Source organism: Electrona antarctica (assembly GCF_951216825.1).
Source record: "Electrona antarctica genome assembly, chromosome: 24".
In the NCBI taxonomy this organism is placed as follows: Eukaryota; Metazoa; Chordata; class Actinopteri; order Myctophiformes; family Myctophidae; genus Electrona; species Electrona antarctica.
In genome coordinates, this window is record NC_136803.1 from 8,494,519 (window position 1) to 8,512,689 (window position 18,171).

Genomic DNA, 18,171 nt, shown 5'->3' on the forward strand with positions numbered 1-18,171 from the left:
TTGTAAACCAACACTGTGGAAAAACATCCCTTTTATTGTAAACCAACACTGTGGAAAAACATCCCTTTTATTGTAAACCAACACTGTGGAAAAACATCCCTTTTATTGTAAACCAACACTGTGGAAAAACATCCCTTTTATTGTAAACCAACACTGTGGAAAAACATCCCTTTTATTGTAAACCAACACTGTGGAAAAACAACCCTTTTATTGTAAACCAACACTGTGGAAAAACATCCCTTTTATTGTAAACCAACAGTGTGGAAAAACATCCCTTTTATTGTAAACCAACACTGTGGAAAAACATCCCTTTTATTGTAAACCAACACTGTGGAAAAACAACCCTCTTTATTGTAAACCATTACTGTGGAAAAACATCCCTTTTATTGTAAACCAACACTGTGGAAAAACATCCCTTTTATTGTAAACCAACACTGTGGAAAAACATCCCTTTTATTGTAAACCAACACTGTGGAAAAACAACCCTTTTATTGTAAACCAACAGTGTGGAAAAACATCCCTTTTATTGTAAACCAACACTGTGGAAAAACATCCCTTTTATTGTAAACCAACACTGTGGAAAAACAACCCTTTTATTGTAAACCAACACTGTGGAAATACATCCCTTTTATTGTAAACCAACACTGTGGAAAAACATCCCTTTTATTGTAAACCAACACTGTGGAAAAACATCCCTTTTATTGTAAACCATTACTGTGGAAAAACATCCCTTTTATTGTAAACCAACACTGTGGAAAAACATCCCTTTTATTGTAAACCAACACTGTGGAAAAACATCCCTTTTATTGTAAACCAACACTGTGGAAAAACAACCCTTTTATTGTAAACCAACAGTGTGGAAAAACATCCCTTTTATTGTAAACCAACACTGTGGAAAAACATCCCTTTTATTGTAAACCAACACTGTGGAAAAACAACCCTTTTATTGTAAACCAACACTGTGGAAATACATCCCTTTTATTGTAAACCAACACTGTGGAAAAACATCCCTTTTATTGTAAACCAACACTGTGGAAAAACATCCCTTTTATTGTAAACCATTACTGTGGAAAAACATCCCTTTTATTGTAAACCAACACTGTGGAAAAACATCCCTTTTATTGTAAACCAACACTGTGGAAAAACATCCCTTTTATTGTAAACCAACACTGTGGAAAAACAACCCTTTTATTGTAAACCAACAGTGTGGAAAAACATCCCTTTTATTGTAAACCAACACTGTGGAAAAACATCCCTTTTATTGTAAACCAACACTGTGGAAAAACAACCCTTTTATTGTAAACCAACACTGTGGAAATACATCCCTTTTATTGTAAACCAACACTGTGGAAAAACATCCCTTTTATTGTAAACCAACACTGTGGAAAAACATCCCTTTTATTGTAAACCAACACTGTGGAAAAACATCCCTTTCATTGTAAACCAACACTGTGGAAAAACATCCCTTTTATTGTAAACTAACACTGTGGAAAAACATCCCTTTTATTGTAAACCAACACTGTGGAAAAACACGTGTTTCATTTACTGATGTTCTTACATCAGACCAGACACATTTCAGACACATTTCAGATTCTCAAAACGACCTTAGTTCTTAAACTGTTAAATAAACAATTACATAGATTGTACAACCAACCAACTCATGTACACTACATGTATGCAGAGCTACATGTATGCAGAGCTCATGTACACTACATGTATGTACATTGCAGATGAGTAGTAAACAGTATTTAATGTACACTACATGTATGTACATTGCAGATGAGTAGTAAACAGTATTTAATGTACACTACATGTATGTACATTGCAGATGAGTAGTAAACAGTATGTAATGTACACTACATGTATGTACATTGCAGATGAGTAGTAAACAGTATTTAATGTACACTACATGTATGTACATTGCAGATGAGTAGTAAACAGTATGTAATGTACACTACATGTATGTACATTGCAGATGAGTAGTAAACAGTATTTAATGTACACTACATGTATGCACATTGCAGATGAGTAGTAAACAGTATTTAATGTACACTACATGTATGCACATTGCAGATGAGTAGTAAACAGTATTTAATGTACACTACATGTATGCACATTGCAGATGAAAGTAAACAGTATTTAATGTACACTACATGTATGCACATTGCAGATGAAAGTAAACAGTATGTAATAGTGTTTCAGAACCACATTGTAGAACTATCAGGAACAGAGTACTGTACGTCACCTGAGGAGTCGACGGCTAATGACAAGTTTGCTATTATTTGAAGTGAAATCCTGATTTTTGGCTATTTTTCAATTGGAATCCTGGAAAGTAAAAATGTTATTTAATTTCAAATGTATGATCATGTATGATCTAACTCAAGTGGATGGTAGAGTCAATACCCTACAATGAACTATAGTAAACAGCAGTGACCTGCTTTTAGCTGGTCATTATAACAAATATATTAATATATTAATATTAACATTACCTTGAAATAAAGCTTTATTTAACATGAAATAACACTGTAGTCTTGTGTTACGGCCAGTGGGGGGGGGTCCTAACAGCTGGCACAGGGGTCCTAACAGCTGGCCAGGCTCAGACTGATTTATAATGAGATACAGGGGGTCCAGGGGGTCAGGCTCAGACTGATGCTCTCTGTCCATCTGGTCAGCGATCCTCCTGGGGATGGGATGGACATGGATCCTCCTGGGGATGGGATGGACATGGATCCTCCTGGGGATGGGATGGACATGGAACCACAGCAGGGTTTCTCTGTGACGTTCAATACTTTTTACTTAGGTTTTTTACACCACTGACTGACCTGTGGATCCAGGGAGGATGGAGGTGTGTGTCTGACTGACCTGTGGATCCAGGGAGGATGGAGGTGTGTGTCTGACTGACCTGTGGATCCAGGGAGGATGGAGGTGTGTGTCTGTGTGCGTGCGTGTGCGTGCGTGTGCGTGTGTGCGTGCGTGTGTGCGTGTGCGCATGTGTGTGTGCGTGTGTGTGTGTGTGTGTGTGTGTGTGTGTGCGTACCTGTGTCTCCATCAGAGCCTGCAGGTCCTGCAGGGTCTCCAGGGCTCTGTCTTTTAGGGCGGGCTGGCGGCTGAAGCTCAGCTCTCTGACGCGCTGCACACGCCCGGCCTCCAGCAGAGCCTGGGGGCCCAACATGGACACCACGTCCTTCTCTAGCAGCAGAGACTGGAGGAGGCGGAGCGCGTTCACACACACCTCCCATTGGCTGTCTGGAGGGGGAGAGAGAGACACCCGGTTACTGTCTAGAGAGAGAGAGAGAGAGAGACACCCGGTTACTGTCTAGAGAGAGAGAGAGAGAGAGACACCAGGTTACTGTCTAGAGAGAGAGAGAGAGACACCATGTTACTGTCTAGAGAGAGAGAGAGACACCAGGTTACTGTCTAGAGAGAGAGAGAGAGAGACACCAGGTTACTGTCTAGAGAGAGCAAGACACCAGGTTACTGTCTAGAGAGAGAGAGACACCAGGTTACTGTCTAGAGAGAGAGAGAGAGACACCAGGTTACTGTCTAGAGAGAGAGAGAGAGAGAGAGACACCAGCTTACTGTCTAGAGAGAGAGAGAGACACCAGGTTACTGTCTAGAGAGAGAGAGAGAGACACCAGGTTACTGTCTAGAGAGAGAGAGAGACACCAGGTTACTGTCTAGAGAGAGAGAGAGACACCAGGTTACTGTCTAGAGAGAGAGAGAGAGACACCAGGTTACTGTCTAGAGAGAGAGAGAGAGACACCCAGTTACTGTCTAGAGAGAGAGACACCAGGTTACTGTCTAGAGAGAGAAAGAGACACCTCCCACTCACTGTCTGAGGGGGAGAGAGACACCAGGTTACTGTCTAGAGAGAGAGAGACACCAGGTTACTGTCTAGAGAGAGAGAGAGACACCAGGTTACTGTCTAGAGAGAGAGAGAGAGAGACACCAGGTTACTGTCTAGAGAGAGAGAGACACACCAGGTTACTGTCTAGAGAGAGAGAGAGAGACACCAGGTTACTGTCTAGAGAGAGAGAGACACCAGGTCACTGTCTAGAGAGAGAGAGAGAGAGAGAGACACCAGGTTACTGTCGAGAGAGAGAGAGAGAGAGACACCAGGTTACTGTCTAGAGAGAGAGAGAGAGACACCAGGTTACTGTCTAGAGAGAGAGAGAGAGAGAGACACCAGGTTACTGTCTAGAGAGAGAAAGAGACACCAGGTTACTGTCTAGAGAGAGAGAGACACCAGGTTACTGTCTAGAGAGAGAGACACCCTGTTACTGTCTAGAGAGAGAGAGACACCAGGTTACTGTCTAGAGAGAGAGAGAGACACCAGGTTACTGTCTAGAGAGAGAAAGAGACACCAGGTTACTGTCTAGAGAGAGAGAGAGACACCAGGTTACTGTCTAGAGAGAGAGACACCCTGTTACTGTCTAGAGAGAGAGAGAGAGAGAGAGAGAGACCAGGTTACTGTCTAGAGAGAGAGAGACACCAGGTTACTGTCTAGAGAGAGAGAGAGACACCAGGTTACTGTCTAGAGAGAGAGAGACACCAGGTTACTGTCTAGAGAGAGAGAGAGACACCAGGTTACTGTCTAGAGAGAGAGAGACACCAGGTTACTGTCTAGAGAGAGAGAGAGAGAGACACCAGGTTACTGTCTAGAGAGAGAGAGAGACATCAGGTTACTGTCTAGAGAGAGAGAGAGAGAGACACCAGGTTAATGTCTAGAGAGAGAGAGAGACACCAGGTTACTGTCTAGAGAGAGAGAGAGAGAGAGAGACACCAGGTTACTGTCTAGAGAGAGAGAGAGAGACACCAGGTTACTGTCTAGAGAGAGAGAGAGAGAGACACCAGGTTACTGTCTAGAGAGAGAGAGAGACACCAGGTTACTGTCTAGAGAGAGAGAGAGAGACACCAGGTTACTGTCTAGAGAGAGAGAGAGAGAGACACCAGGTTACTGTCTAGAGAGAGAGAGAGAGACACCCGGTTACTGTCTAGAGAGAGAGAGAGAGACACCAGGTTACTGTCTAGAGAGAGAGAGAGACACCCGGTTACTGTCTGGAGAGAGAGAGAGAGAGACACCAGGTTACTGTCTAGAGAGAGAGAGAGAGACACCAGGTTACTGTCTAGAGAGAGAGAGAGAGACACCAGGTTACTGTCTAGAGAGAGAGAGAGAGAGAGAGACACCAGGTTACTGTCTAGAGAGAGAGAGAGAGACCCGGTTACTGTCTAGAGAGAGAGAGAGAGAGAGACACCAGGTTACTGTCTAGAGAGAGAGAGAGAGACACCAGGTTACTGTCTAGAGAGAGAGAGAGAGACACCAGGTTACTGTCTAGAGAGAGAGAGAGAGACACCCGGTTACTGTCTAGAGAGAGAGAGAGAGACACCAGGTTACTGTCTAGAGAGAGAGAGAGACACCAGGTTACTGTCTAGAGAGAGAGAGAGAGACACCCGGTTACTGTCTAGAGAGAGAGAGAGAGAGACACCAGGTTACTGTCTAGAGAGAGAGAGACACACCAGGTTACTGTCTAGAGAGAGAGAGACACACCAGGTTACTGTCTAGAGAGAGAGACACCTCCCACTCACTGTCTGAGGGGAGAGAGAGACACCCTGTTACTGTCTAGAGAGAGAGAGAGAGACACCAGGTTACTGTCTAGAGAGAGAGAGACACCAGGTTACTGTCTAGAGAGAGAGAGAGACACCCTGTTACTGTCTAGAGAGAGAGAGAGAGAGACACCAGGTTACTGTCTAGAGAGAGAGAGACACCAGGTTACTGTCTAGAGAGAGAGAGACACCAGGTTACTGTCTAGAGAGAGAGAGAGAGAGACACCAGGTTACTGTCTAGAGAGAGAGAGACACCAGGTTACTGTCTAGAGAGAGATAGACACCAGGTTACTGTCTAGAGAGAGAGAGAGAGAGACTGGAGGAGACGCAGCGTGTTACTGACCTTCCAACAGGGTCCAGATCAGGTCCAGAAGTCCTGGACTCTCGCTGATGTACTTGAGACCCTTAACGCTGATGCTGACGTTGTACAGAGCCATGAGCATCAACCTGGACACACACACACACACACACACACACACACACACACACACACACACACACACACACACACACACACACACACACACACACACACACACACACACACACACACACACACACACACACACACACACACACACACACACACGTACAGAGCATCAGCCTGGACACACACACACACACACACACACACATACAGAGCATCAGCCTGGACACACACACACACATGTACAGAGCATCAGCCTGGACACACACACACACACACACATGTACAGAGCATCAACCTGGACACACACACATGTACAGAGCATCAGCCTGGACACACACATGTACAGAGCATCAGCCTGGACACACACACATACAGAGCATCAACCTGGACACACACACACATGTACAGAGCATCAACCTGGACACACACACACACACATGTACAGAGCATCAACCTGGACACACACACATGTACAGAGCATCAACCTGGACACACACATGTACAGAGCATCAACCTGGACACAGTGTTATCTTACACAGTGAGACGAGGACAGACTCCAGGTCAGTTATCTTATCTTATCTTACACAGTGAGACGAGGACAGACTCCAGGTCAGTTATCTTATCTTATCTTACACAGTGAGATGAGGACAGACTCCAGGTCAGTTATCTTATCTTATCTTACACTTTGAGACGAGGACAGACTCCAGACTTCATGGTCATCAGAAGCTGCATGAGGGTGTCTAGAAGGACCGGAGCGCCACTGGACAAGTAATCCCGCCCACATGTCACAGCCGCAATATCTGATTGGGTAAAAGGGGGAGGGTGTGGGGGGGGGGGCACAATTATTAATGTAAATAGTATGGTTTGAATCACAGAGACACTGGCAAATAAAAATACATTATGACGAGTTTGGAAGCAAACAGGTGTACAGTTATAAACAGGTGTAATTATAAAAACCAACATGAATTTTACTGAATGCACAGCAGCTATTTGAAAATAAATCAGGCCTCTTTACTTTAATTCCTCGTTACCAATGACGCTAATGAAGGCTCTGTTCCATTCTGGTCAAACAGAGTCAGTGTTAATGATACGAATGAAGGCTCTGTTCCATTCTGGTCAAACAGAGTCAGTGTTAATGATGCTAATGAAGGCTCTGTTCCATTCTGGTCAAACAGAGTCAGTGTTAATGATGCTAATGAAGGCTCTGTTCCATTCTGGTCAAACAGAGTCAGTGTTAATGACACTAATGAAGGCTCTGTTCCATTCTGGTCAAACAGAGTCAGTGTTAATGACGCTAATGAAGGCTCTGTTCCATTCTGGTCAAACAGAGTCAGTGTTAATGACGCTAATGAAGGCTCTGTTCCATTCTGGTCAAACAGAGTCAGTGTTAATGACGCTAATGAAGGCTCTGTTCCATTCTGGTCAAACAGAGTCAGTGTTAATGATACTAATGAAGGCTCTGTTCCATTCTGGTCAAACAGAGTCAGTGTTAATGATGCTAATGAAGGCTCTGTTCCATTCTGGTCAAACAGAGTCAGTGTTAATGACGCTAATGAAGGCTCTGTTCCATTCTGGTCAAACAGAGTCAGTGTTAATGACGCTAATGAAGGCTCTGTTCCATTCTGGTCAAACAGAGTCAGTGTTAATGATGCTAATGAAGGCTCTGTTCCATTCTGGTCAAACAGAGTCAGTGTTAATGACGCTAATGAAGGCTCTGTTCCATTCTGGTCAAACAGAGTCAGTGTTAATGACGCTAATGAAGGCTCTGTTCCATTCTGGTCAAACAGAGTCAGTGTTAATGACGCTAATGAAGGCTCTGTTCCATTCTGGTCAAACAGAGTCAGTGTTAATGACGCTAATGAAGGCTCTGTTCCATTCTGGTCAAACAGAGTCAGTGTTAATGACGCTAATGAAGGCTCTGTTCCATTCTGGTCAAACAGAGTCAGTGTTAATGACGCTAATGAAGGCTCTGTTCCATTCTGGTCAAACAGAGTCAGTGTTAATGATACTAATGAAGGCTCTGTTCCATTTAGCACAGTGGTTCTCAAACTATTTGTTTTTAATTTTTTATCATTTTTATCCCACGATTTTGCAACCCATTTTTTCACCCGGTGTCAATTATCTAATGCTACACTTCCTCTGCCAACCTGGGGGGGGGGGGGGGGCGGACTGGCCTCATGCTTCCTTCTATGCATGAGGAGTCCAAGGTGCTTCTTTTCACTTGACAGGGGAGAGTTTCCCCGGCCGGATGTAGCGCGTGGAAGGAACACGTTATTCCGACCAGTTCCTTTCCCCTCCATCAGGCGCCCCGGCTGGCCAGGCGGAGGCAGTATAGAGACCAGGATTACTGCATGTTTTTTGTGAGGGTACCTACCCTATGGGACACGGGGAGAACATGTGAGGGTACCTACCCTAGGGGACACGTGGAGAACATGTGAGGGTACCTACCCTAGGGGACACGGGGAGAACATGTGAGGGTACCTACCCTAGGGGACACGGGGAGAACATGTGAGGGTACCTACCCTAGGGGACACGGGAAGAACATGTGAGGGTACCTACCCTAGGGGACACGGGGAGAACATGTGAGGGTACCTACCCTAGGGGACACGGGGAGTGTGTGGGCCCTGTGTGTGTGTGTGTCACCTACTGGCGATGACTCCGGCCACCGCCAGGACAAACTGCAGCTCGGGAGAGTTCTGCTCCTGAAGCGTCTCTGCCTTCTTCTCCTCGTCCAGAGACCTGACGAAGCTCTCCAGAGTCTGTCCCGCGACGCTCAGGAAGGACTGCAGTTTACCCTGAAACGTCAAAACACACAGTTTACCTTTAAACCCCTTTTGGTGTTTCAAGCATTATGTTATACTTTTTAGCAGACCTACAAGCTTGTAGCGCGGCACTCGGTGCCACGCTACGAGCTTGTAGATCTGCTATTTTTTTAAATCGTGAAAATGTGCTGCAAATCTTTGAATATACTCTTTCAGAGTTTTAAACTCAAATCTTTGCTTCTGCATGGTGGGGGGGGGGGTCCCTGGAACAACATATTTTTAGATGGGGATCCGCGGCCAAATACAAATTCAAGGCCCGCCAAAATACATTTTAGTCGACTAAATCAACTGTAGATTTAGTTGACTAAAATCTTATTACATTTAGTCGACTAAAACTAAACCAACGACTAAAATGTGACGACTAAAAACAACACTGCACCCCAGATGTGCATACTGACATCACAGACGCTCCAGATGTTCATACTGACATCACAGACGCTCCAGATGTTCATTAATACTCACATCATTCAGGATGTCAGCCACGGCCTCCTCCTTCACTAATACTCACATCATTCAGGATGTCAGCCACGGCCTCCTCCTTCACTAATACTCACATCATTCAGGATGTCAGCCACGGCCTCCTCCTTCATTAATACTCACATCATTCAGGATGTCCGCCACGGCCTCCTCCTTCATTAATACTCACATCATTCAGGATGTCCGCCACGGCCTCCTCCTTCCCAGACACGCTCCACAGCAGGGTAACGGTGGACGCTCCCAGACCCACACAGAACTCAGCCTGCTGCTGCAGCTGCTCTCTGCTCTCCCACAGCTGGTCCCTGAGAACCAGCTTCCCCTGAAACCAGTACAACACAACCTGAGAACCAGCTTCCCCTGAAACCAGTACAACACAACCTGAGAACCAGCTTCCCCTGAAACCAGTACAACACAACCTGAGAACCAGCTTCCCCTGAAACCAGTACAGCACAACATGAGAACCAGCTTCCCCTGAAACCAGTACAACACAACCTGCGAACCAGCTTCCCCTGAAACCAGTACAACACAACATGAGAACCAGCTTCCCCTGAAACCAGTACAACACAACCTGAGAACCAGCTTCCCCTGAAACCAGTACAACACAACACAACATGAGAACCAGCTTCCCCTGAAACCAGTACAACACAACCTGAGAACCAGCTTCCCCTGAAACCAGTACAACACAACCTGAGAACCAGCTTCCCCTGAAACCAGTACAACATGATGTACAACACAGCAGTAGTACTGTAGTACACATCATGTACTGTTCATTCTTCCCCTGAAACATGTACAACACAACATGTACATCATGAACAGGACAACATCACACCACTGGGACGAACACTGAAACCGTTTTGTTGCCCATTATATACGACTCGTGTCAAAATGTACTAGTATACTTGGTTTAGCCCATTACTGTGACCCTTTCTGACCGGGTCATTGGATTTGTTGTTTTGTGAAAGCAGGGAATCATAGCTTCAAATGGACATATTGGTTGTTCAGTTTGACCCACCAGTTTTGGAGATATGGCTTATAGAGTAATGTCTTGCAGAGAAAACAGCGAGTTGAGAAAACAGACTTGAAAGGTTCACTTCTGTGGTCTCTAACATTACACCTAGCTACATGTTTAAGCATTTATTTCATATTTACATGTCTTCTGTGGACTCTAACATTACACCTAGCTACATGTTTAAGCATTTATTTCATATTTACATGTCTTCTGTGGTCTCTAACATTACACCTTGCTACATGTTTAAGCATTTATTTCATATTTGCATGTCTTCTGTGGTCTCTAACATTACACCTAGCTACATGTTTAAGCATTTATTTCATATTGACATGTCTTCTGTGGTCTCTAACATTACACCTAGCTACATGTTTAAGCATTTATTTCATATTTACATGTCTTCTGTGGTCTCTAACATTACACCTAGCTACATGTTTAAGCATTTATTTCATATTTACATGTCTTCTGTGGACTCTAACATTACACATAGCTACATGTTTAAGCATTTATTTCATATTTACTGTCGATTTCACCTCTGACATTTTTGCTCTAGGCAGCTAAATAAAACACTAAGGGTTGCCCACCTGCCCCTGGCAGCTAAATAAAACACTAAGGGTCGCCCACCTGGCCCTGGCAGCTAAATAAAACACTAAGGGTCGCCCACCTGGCCCTGGCAGCTAAATAAAACACTAAGGGTTGCCCACCTGCCCCTGGCAGCTAAATAAAACACTAAGGGTTGCCCACCTGCCCCTGGCAGCTAAATAACACACTACGGGTTACCCACCTGCCCCTGGAAGCTAAATAAAACACTAAGGGTTGCCCACCTGCCCCTGGCAGCTAAATAAAACACTAAGGGTCACGTGTGGGAGGGTGTGTCGTATGAATGTGATGTATTTTGACGTGTGATATAATCATTTATGTATTTCTATTCTATGTAGAGCTCGATAAGCATTATGCTTCTTCCCGTCCCCTTTTCCAGCATCCTGGATTCTTTATAATGTCAAATGGACTTAGTGTGCAATGGACTGAACCGAGTTATCATAATATATGACTGTTGTCAAAGTGGACTATACTTGACACTACTATTATCTCTCAACGCATATTGTGGCCAGAAGAGACTCGGAGTAGAGTCGCTGCTTCCTCGCCTGGAAAAGAGCCAGCTTAGGTGGTTCGGGGAGTCTGGTTAGGATGCCTCTCGGGCATCTGGTTAGGATGCCTCTCGGGCGTCTGGTTAGGATGCCTCTCGGCATCTGGTTAGGATGCCTCTCGGGCGTCTCCCTAGGGAGGTCCTCGATGCACGTCCTCGATAGAAAAGAGGATAATTCAAGCTTTTCGTACAGCTGCAATGTTGGTGAGTTTGGATGTATGGGCTGTCAATGTGAAGCTCCACCTAGTTATATTACCAACCTGGATGTATGGGCTGTCAATGGGAAGCTCCACCTAGTTATATTACCAACCTGCCATTAACTTGTACATCAAGATGGCCGCGGTGTGCATATGGTCAGGGTTAGGTTAGTTAGTAGTTAGGGGTAGTTAGTAGTTAGGGTTAGTTAGTAGTTAGGGTTAGTTAGTAATTAGGTTATGGTCAGTTCTCTGGTTGAGTCTCTGACGTGGTTCTAACTCACCTCTCGTTCTTTCTGACACTCGCTCTGCATCGTCTCCAGTCTGGAGCTCAGGTGAAGACACTCCTGTTTCAGTCTGTCCAGATCCTGGAATTTAAATTCCATCTCTGCACACACGCACGCACGCACACACACACACACATGGCACACACATGGCACGCACACGCACACAGACACACACACACGCACGCACATTACAATTTAGGCATTTAGCAGATGCTCTTAATCCAGAGTAATTTACAGTAAGCAAGAACAACACAACGTAATACATCAAATACATAAAAGAATTGTCATGAAGAATCATAAGTAAGCTGAGAACCTCACATCTGTCTAGCAGTAGAATATTTATATAATGAAACTATGAGTATACACTGTAGAGTGCTACAGTATGTCTACATAAAGTGATATCTAAGTTACATAAGTTGAGCCTTTGCATTCGCCTGTAAGGTCGTACAACACACACACGCACGCACGCATGCACGCACGCACGCACGCACGCACGCACGCACGCACACAATTATAAAAACGATATCATGACTCCTTTTTCTTATCGTACATTTCTTGGTAGCGCGTGCTCTCCTCAGCATCCTGTTAACATCTTACTTTTCTTAGTAGCGCGAGCTCTCCTCAGCATCCTGTTGACGTCTCTGTGAACCAGTCTGGGCAGAGAGTCACGGAGCTGCATGACCTCTGACCTTAACCTCTCCAAGTCTCGTTTCCTCACCAAGACAAAACCGTCCTGGCTTCCATCCTGAAACACAGACACATCCTACGATCACTAAACTGTCCTGGCTTCCATCCTGAAACACAGAGAACACATCCTACGATCACTAAACCGTCCTGGCTTCCATCCTGAAACACAGAGAACACATCCTACGATCACTAAACCGTCCTGGCTTCCATCCTGAAACACAGAGAACACATCCTACGATCACTAAACCGTCCTGGCTTCCATCCTGAAACACAGAGAACACATCCTACGATCACTAAACCGTCCTGGCTTCCATCCTGAAACACAGAGAACACATCCTACGATCACTAAACCGTCCTGGCTTCCATCCTGAAACACAGAGAACACATCCTACGATCACTAAACTGTCCTGGCTTCCATCCTGAAACACAGAGAACACATCCTACGATCACTAAACCGTCCTGGCTTCCATCCTGAAACACAGAGAACACATCCTACGATCACTAAACCGTCCTGGCTTCCATCCTGAAACACAGACAACACATCCTACGATCACTAAACCATCCTGGCTTCCATCCTGAAACACAAATAAGTAGGGATGTGCCGATGAGACATTTTGGCCGATATCGATATCCGATATAATTAATTGCTGTTATGGCCGATAACCGATATTACCGATGTCGATCTCATTCTGTACTGAAAAATTATAATAATGTTGTCCATTCTGAGAAATACATGAATACAAATACAACAGGGTTTCTGCACTGCAGGCTTAGGCAAGTCAGATTTAACTTTAATACCTTTATATTTAATATTGTGAGCTTGTATCTGTTCAAGCTGTTACTTTGGGCTTGTTTATCTGTAAAGACAGACGATGAATCTAAAAACAACTAAAATCGTCCGATACTGATGTGTTTGCCGATTAATCTCCCAAACCGTCCTGGCTTCCATCCTGAAACACAGCCCACGATCAGTGTTGTTTTTGGCAGCAAATTTTGATTTTAGTTTTAGTCATAGTATCTTGAATAGTTTTCATTTAGTTTTAGTTACATTTTAGTCACCTGGAATGTTTTAGTGTTAGTCTAGTTTTAGTCGACTACATGTCATAAGATTTTAGTCCACTAAATCTACAGTTTTAGTCGACTAGACTTTATGCCATCGTAATGGCTGTTTTTACACTTGCTGAAAATAGCCGATCTACAAGCTTGCAGCGCGACGCGTTGTGAGCTTGTAGATCTGCTATTTTCAGCATGCAACCAATTGTAAAATGACTTATACTGGATCTCTTGTCCACTTATATTTAGTCTTAGTTTTAGTCATCATAGCTTAGTTTTCATTTCGTTTCCATTTAGTTTTTGTCAGTGAAAAAAGGTAGTCGACGAACATTTTTTCTCTTAGTTGTTTTAGTCAACGAAAACAACACTGCCTACTATCACTAAACCACCCTGTAACACAAACACTGCCTACGATCACACTGAACACAGCACAGGATCCAGTGTAAACCCATTCAGGACTACACAGCACAGGATCCAGTGTAAACCCATTCAGGACTACACAGCACAGGATCCCGTGTAAACCCATTCAGCACATGATCCCGTGTAAACCCATTCAGGACTACACAGCACAGGATCCAGTGTAAACCCATTCAGGACAGGATCCAGTGTAAACCCATTCAGGACAGGATCCAGTGTAAACCCATTCAGCACAGGATCCAGTGTAAACCCATTCAGCACAGGATCCAGTGTAAACCCATTCAGGACTGACACAGCACAGGATCCAGTGTAAACCCATTCAGGACTGACACAGCACAGGATCCAGTGTAAACCCATTCAGGACAGGATCCAGTGTAAACCCATTCAGGACTGACACAGCACAGGATCCAGTGTAAACCCATTCAGGACAGGATCCAGTGTAAACCCATTCAGCACAGGATCCAGTGTAAACCCATTCAGGACTGACACCAGATTCTACAAATGTCTTCTAAGTCATGACAGTTTTCAGAAAAATGTCAGATTTCTTTTTTTTCATGGCCGCCGACCCCCATCTGAAAATAATGTAGTTCCAGGGACCCACCAGAAGCAAATATTTGAGTTTTAAAACGTTCGCTCTGAAAGAATATAAACTTCGGAAACGTAACTTTGGTCCATTATTTAATAATACCAATAGGTATTGTATCTTATATCATTTTAATCGTTGATTAGTCACCTTTACAACGAGGTACAGGATGTAGGGATCGGACATTCCTGGACTTAGTAACACTGCTAAACGTGTGGGTTGAACTGTTGAACCCCCAAACGATTTGCCAAAATGGTAAATGGCTGGTATTCAACCCTTGCTTTGAGTTGCTAGTTTAGTGGACTGAATGATTGCACTCTCACACAGTAATAAGGAAAGACATCACACCTGTGTGAAGTGAGGGGCACTTTACCAACCCTTATCATCTTACATCATCGTGATATCATATCATCCGGTAACATCATATGCCGATTTGCTCAGTGACAGACAAAAAAACCTGCATTTCCATTTGTCACATCACGCCTCCATATCTGGTCACGCCTCGTGACATCACACACCTCCATATATGGTCACGCCTCCACATGTCACGCCACCATACACGGCCATCTCCATATATGAAGGTCACGACACTGACCTCATCTAACCCTGGATAACCATACATAATAATAACCTGCACATCGGGAGCAATTAGGGGTTCAGAACAAAAATAAATCGCATGGATGCAACTGGGACGTATCCTCAGTGATGTATCCCAAGGTCATCAGGGTTTCGGGTCTCGCGAACATCATACCCCTCACTCAGGTGACCCAGCCGGGGTGATCAAGTCCCGACTTACGTCCCAGTAGCTACACTCGATCAGACCCACTAGGGAAAGACTTGCTCAAGGACACTTTGGGGAGCCTGGGATCGAACTGGTAACCTTCCAGTTCCCAACCGGCAACTCTACCCCTGAAACACCGCAGTCGCTTACTAAGGTGACCACCGAAAACTACAACATGACAACATGATTACAACATGCGGTGGTCACGGCTCTCTGTTTTTACTAAAACTACAACATGACGTCACTGAGCCACGGTGGTAAGAGACTCACCGCTCACCCAAACACATCTCTCTGTTTTTACTAAAACTACAACATGACGTCACTGAGCCGCGGTGGTAATAAGCATCTGCATTTACAAGAAGTCTACACCATTAGAGAATGTAGAAGAATTGTTATTTTGATCAACGTTTGCCTGTTTATCTCTCCTAATGGTGCCAACATCATGTTATCTCTCCTAATGGTGCCAACATCATGTTATCTCTCCTAATGGTACCAACATCATGTTAACTCTCCTAATGGTGCCAACATCATGTTATCTCTCCTAATGGTACCAACACCATGTTATCTCTCCTAATGGTACAAACATCATGTTATCTCTCCTAATGGTACCAACATCATGTTAACTCTCCTAATGGTACCAACATCATGTTATCTCTCCTAATGGTACCAACATCATGTTATCTCTCCTAATGGTACCAACACCATGTAATCTCTCCTAATGGTACCAACACCATGTTATATCTCCTAATGGTACCAACATCATGTTATCTCTCCTAATGGTACCAACATCATGTTATCTCTCCTAATGGTACCAACACCATGTTATCTCTCCTAATGGTACGTACCAACATCATGTAATCTCTCCTAATGGTACCAACACCATGTTATATCTCCTAATGGTACCAACATCATGTTATCTCTCCTAATGGTACCAACACCATGTTATCTCTCCTAATGGTACGTGCCAACATCATGTTATCTCTCCTAATGGTGCCAACATCATGTTATCTCTCCTAATGGTACCAACATCATGTTATCTCTCCTAATGGTGCCAACATCATGTTATCTCTCCTAATGGTACCAACATCATGTTATCTCTCCTAATGGTACCAACATCATGTTATCTCTCCTAATGGTGCCAACATCATGTTATCTCTCCTAATGGTACCAACATCATGTTATCTCTCCTAATGGTACCAACACCATGTTATCTCTCCTAATGGTACCAACACCATGTTATCTCTCCTAATGGTACCAACATCATGTTATCTCTCCTAATGGTACCCCAACATCATGTTATCTCTCCTAATGGTACCAACATCATGTTATCTCTCCTAATGGTACCAACATCATGTTATCTCTCCTAATGGTACCAACATCATGTTATCTCTCCTAATGGTACCAACACCATGTAATCTCTCCTAATGGTACCAACACCATGTTATATCTCCTAATGGTACCAACATCATGTTATCTCTCCTAATGGTACCAACATCATGTTCTCTCCTAATGGTACCAACACCATGTTATCTCTCCTAATGGTACGTACCAACATCATGTTATCTCTCCTAATAGTACCAACACCATGTTATCTCTCCTAATGGTACCAACATCAACACAGCATGGAATTGTGGACTAAATCTAATCTGATCCAACGATAACAAAATATTCTTTAGTAATGGGTCTGAGAGGCTAAATGTCATCAAATGGTGGTCCGTGGCTCAAATGGGTCTGAGAGGCTAAATGTCATCAAATGGTGGTCCGTGGCTCAAACTCCCCCCATTAACACATATTTTGGACCTTTCCTTTGATGTGAAAGGGCTGAAATAAACCACTATAGTGGAATCATTGATTGAACATGTAATTCACAGAATGGGTTCAGTTCAGTGAAAGTACAAACAGGTCAACACAAACTGCTACGAGGATAAAACCAGAAAAAGACGTGTTTCCATGAGGGTCCTCCACTTTCAATTCATCACAACATGTGTTTACCTTTCCTTCAGGACTACAGTCTGAGGTGGTGTGTTGTTGTGGAGCAGCGGCGGCCATGCTGTTGATTTAAAACTTTACCTGCAGCCACGAGTGTTACGGTGGCAATGGTGACCTGGCGAAATGTGTGACCATCTTTGTGGACTTCACATAAGGTTACATGGAGGTCTTTAGGAGGCCTGAATACATACAATTCACACAGCTAGTTCAACTCTGATAATAAACAAACGTTCGGTCACTGACATTTTATGATTGTCACTACACCATTGGCACATATTTCAGCAGGTCACCAATTTCCCCGTGACCTGCCGAAATGAGTGCCAAAAACACTTCTCCTCATTTTACAGCTGTTTACAATATATAGACAAAATATAGGCTTTGCTGCCACTCTGTGGTGATAACTGCACATTACACACACACACAGTTGCAGACTGCAACGTGTGTGTGTGTGTGTGTGTGTGTGTGTGTGTGTGTGTGTGTGTGTGTGTGTGTGTGTGTGTGTGTGTGTGTGTGTGTGTGTGTGTGTGTGCGTGTGCGTGTGTGTGTGTGTGTGTGTGTACCGTCAAAGCTGTTTTAAAGCAATAATACATTTTAACTATGAATATAGGCCTACAGCGTTTATAATGACCGAGTGTGAGTGAGCAAGTGGCGAGATTTGGGCTTTATTGGAATGGAATGGTGTTTTCTGTGAAAA

General features: G+C 44.0%; 1 protein-coding gene across 2 annotated transcripts; it reads right to left on the reverse strand.

Moving 5' to 3' along the window:
• Positions 1–2,139: 2,139 nt before the first annotated feature.
• hsf2bp (heat shock transcription factor 2 binding protein) lies at positions 2,140–17,590 on the reverse strand. Of its 2 annotated transcripts, none has more exons than XM_079495125.1 (9): positions 17,481–17,590; positions 12,565–12,712; positions 11,965–12,068; positions 9,503–9,652; positions 8,682–8,829; positions 6,717–6,834; positions 5,948–6,051; positions 3,038–3,246; positions 2,140–2,734 (listed from the first exon to the last, which is right to left on the reverse strand). In XM_079495125.1, exons 1-9 carry the CDS (start codon positions 17,535–17,537, stop codon positions 2,669–2,671), a joined length of 1,104 nt encoding a protein of 367 aa, XP_079351251.1. In that variant the 5' UTR covers positions 17,538–17,590; the 3' UTR covers positions 2,140–2,668. The 2 variants fall into 2 exon arrangements, with proteins under 2 accessions (XP_079351251.1, XP_079351250.1); XM_079495124.1 differs by having other exon boundaries at positions 3,038–3,279.
• Between the last annotated feature and the right edge of the window lie 581 nt (positions 17,591–18,171).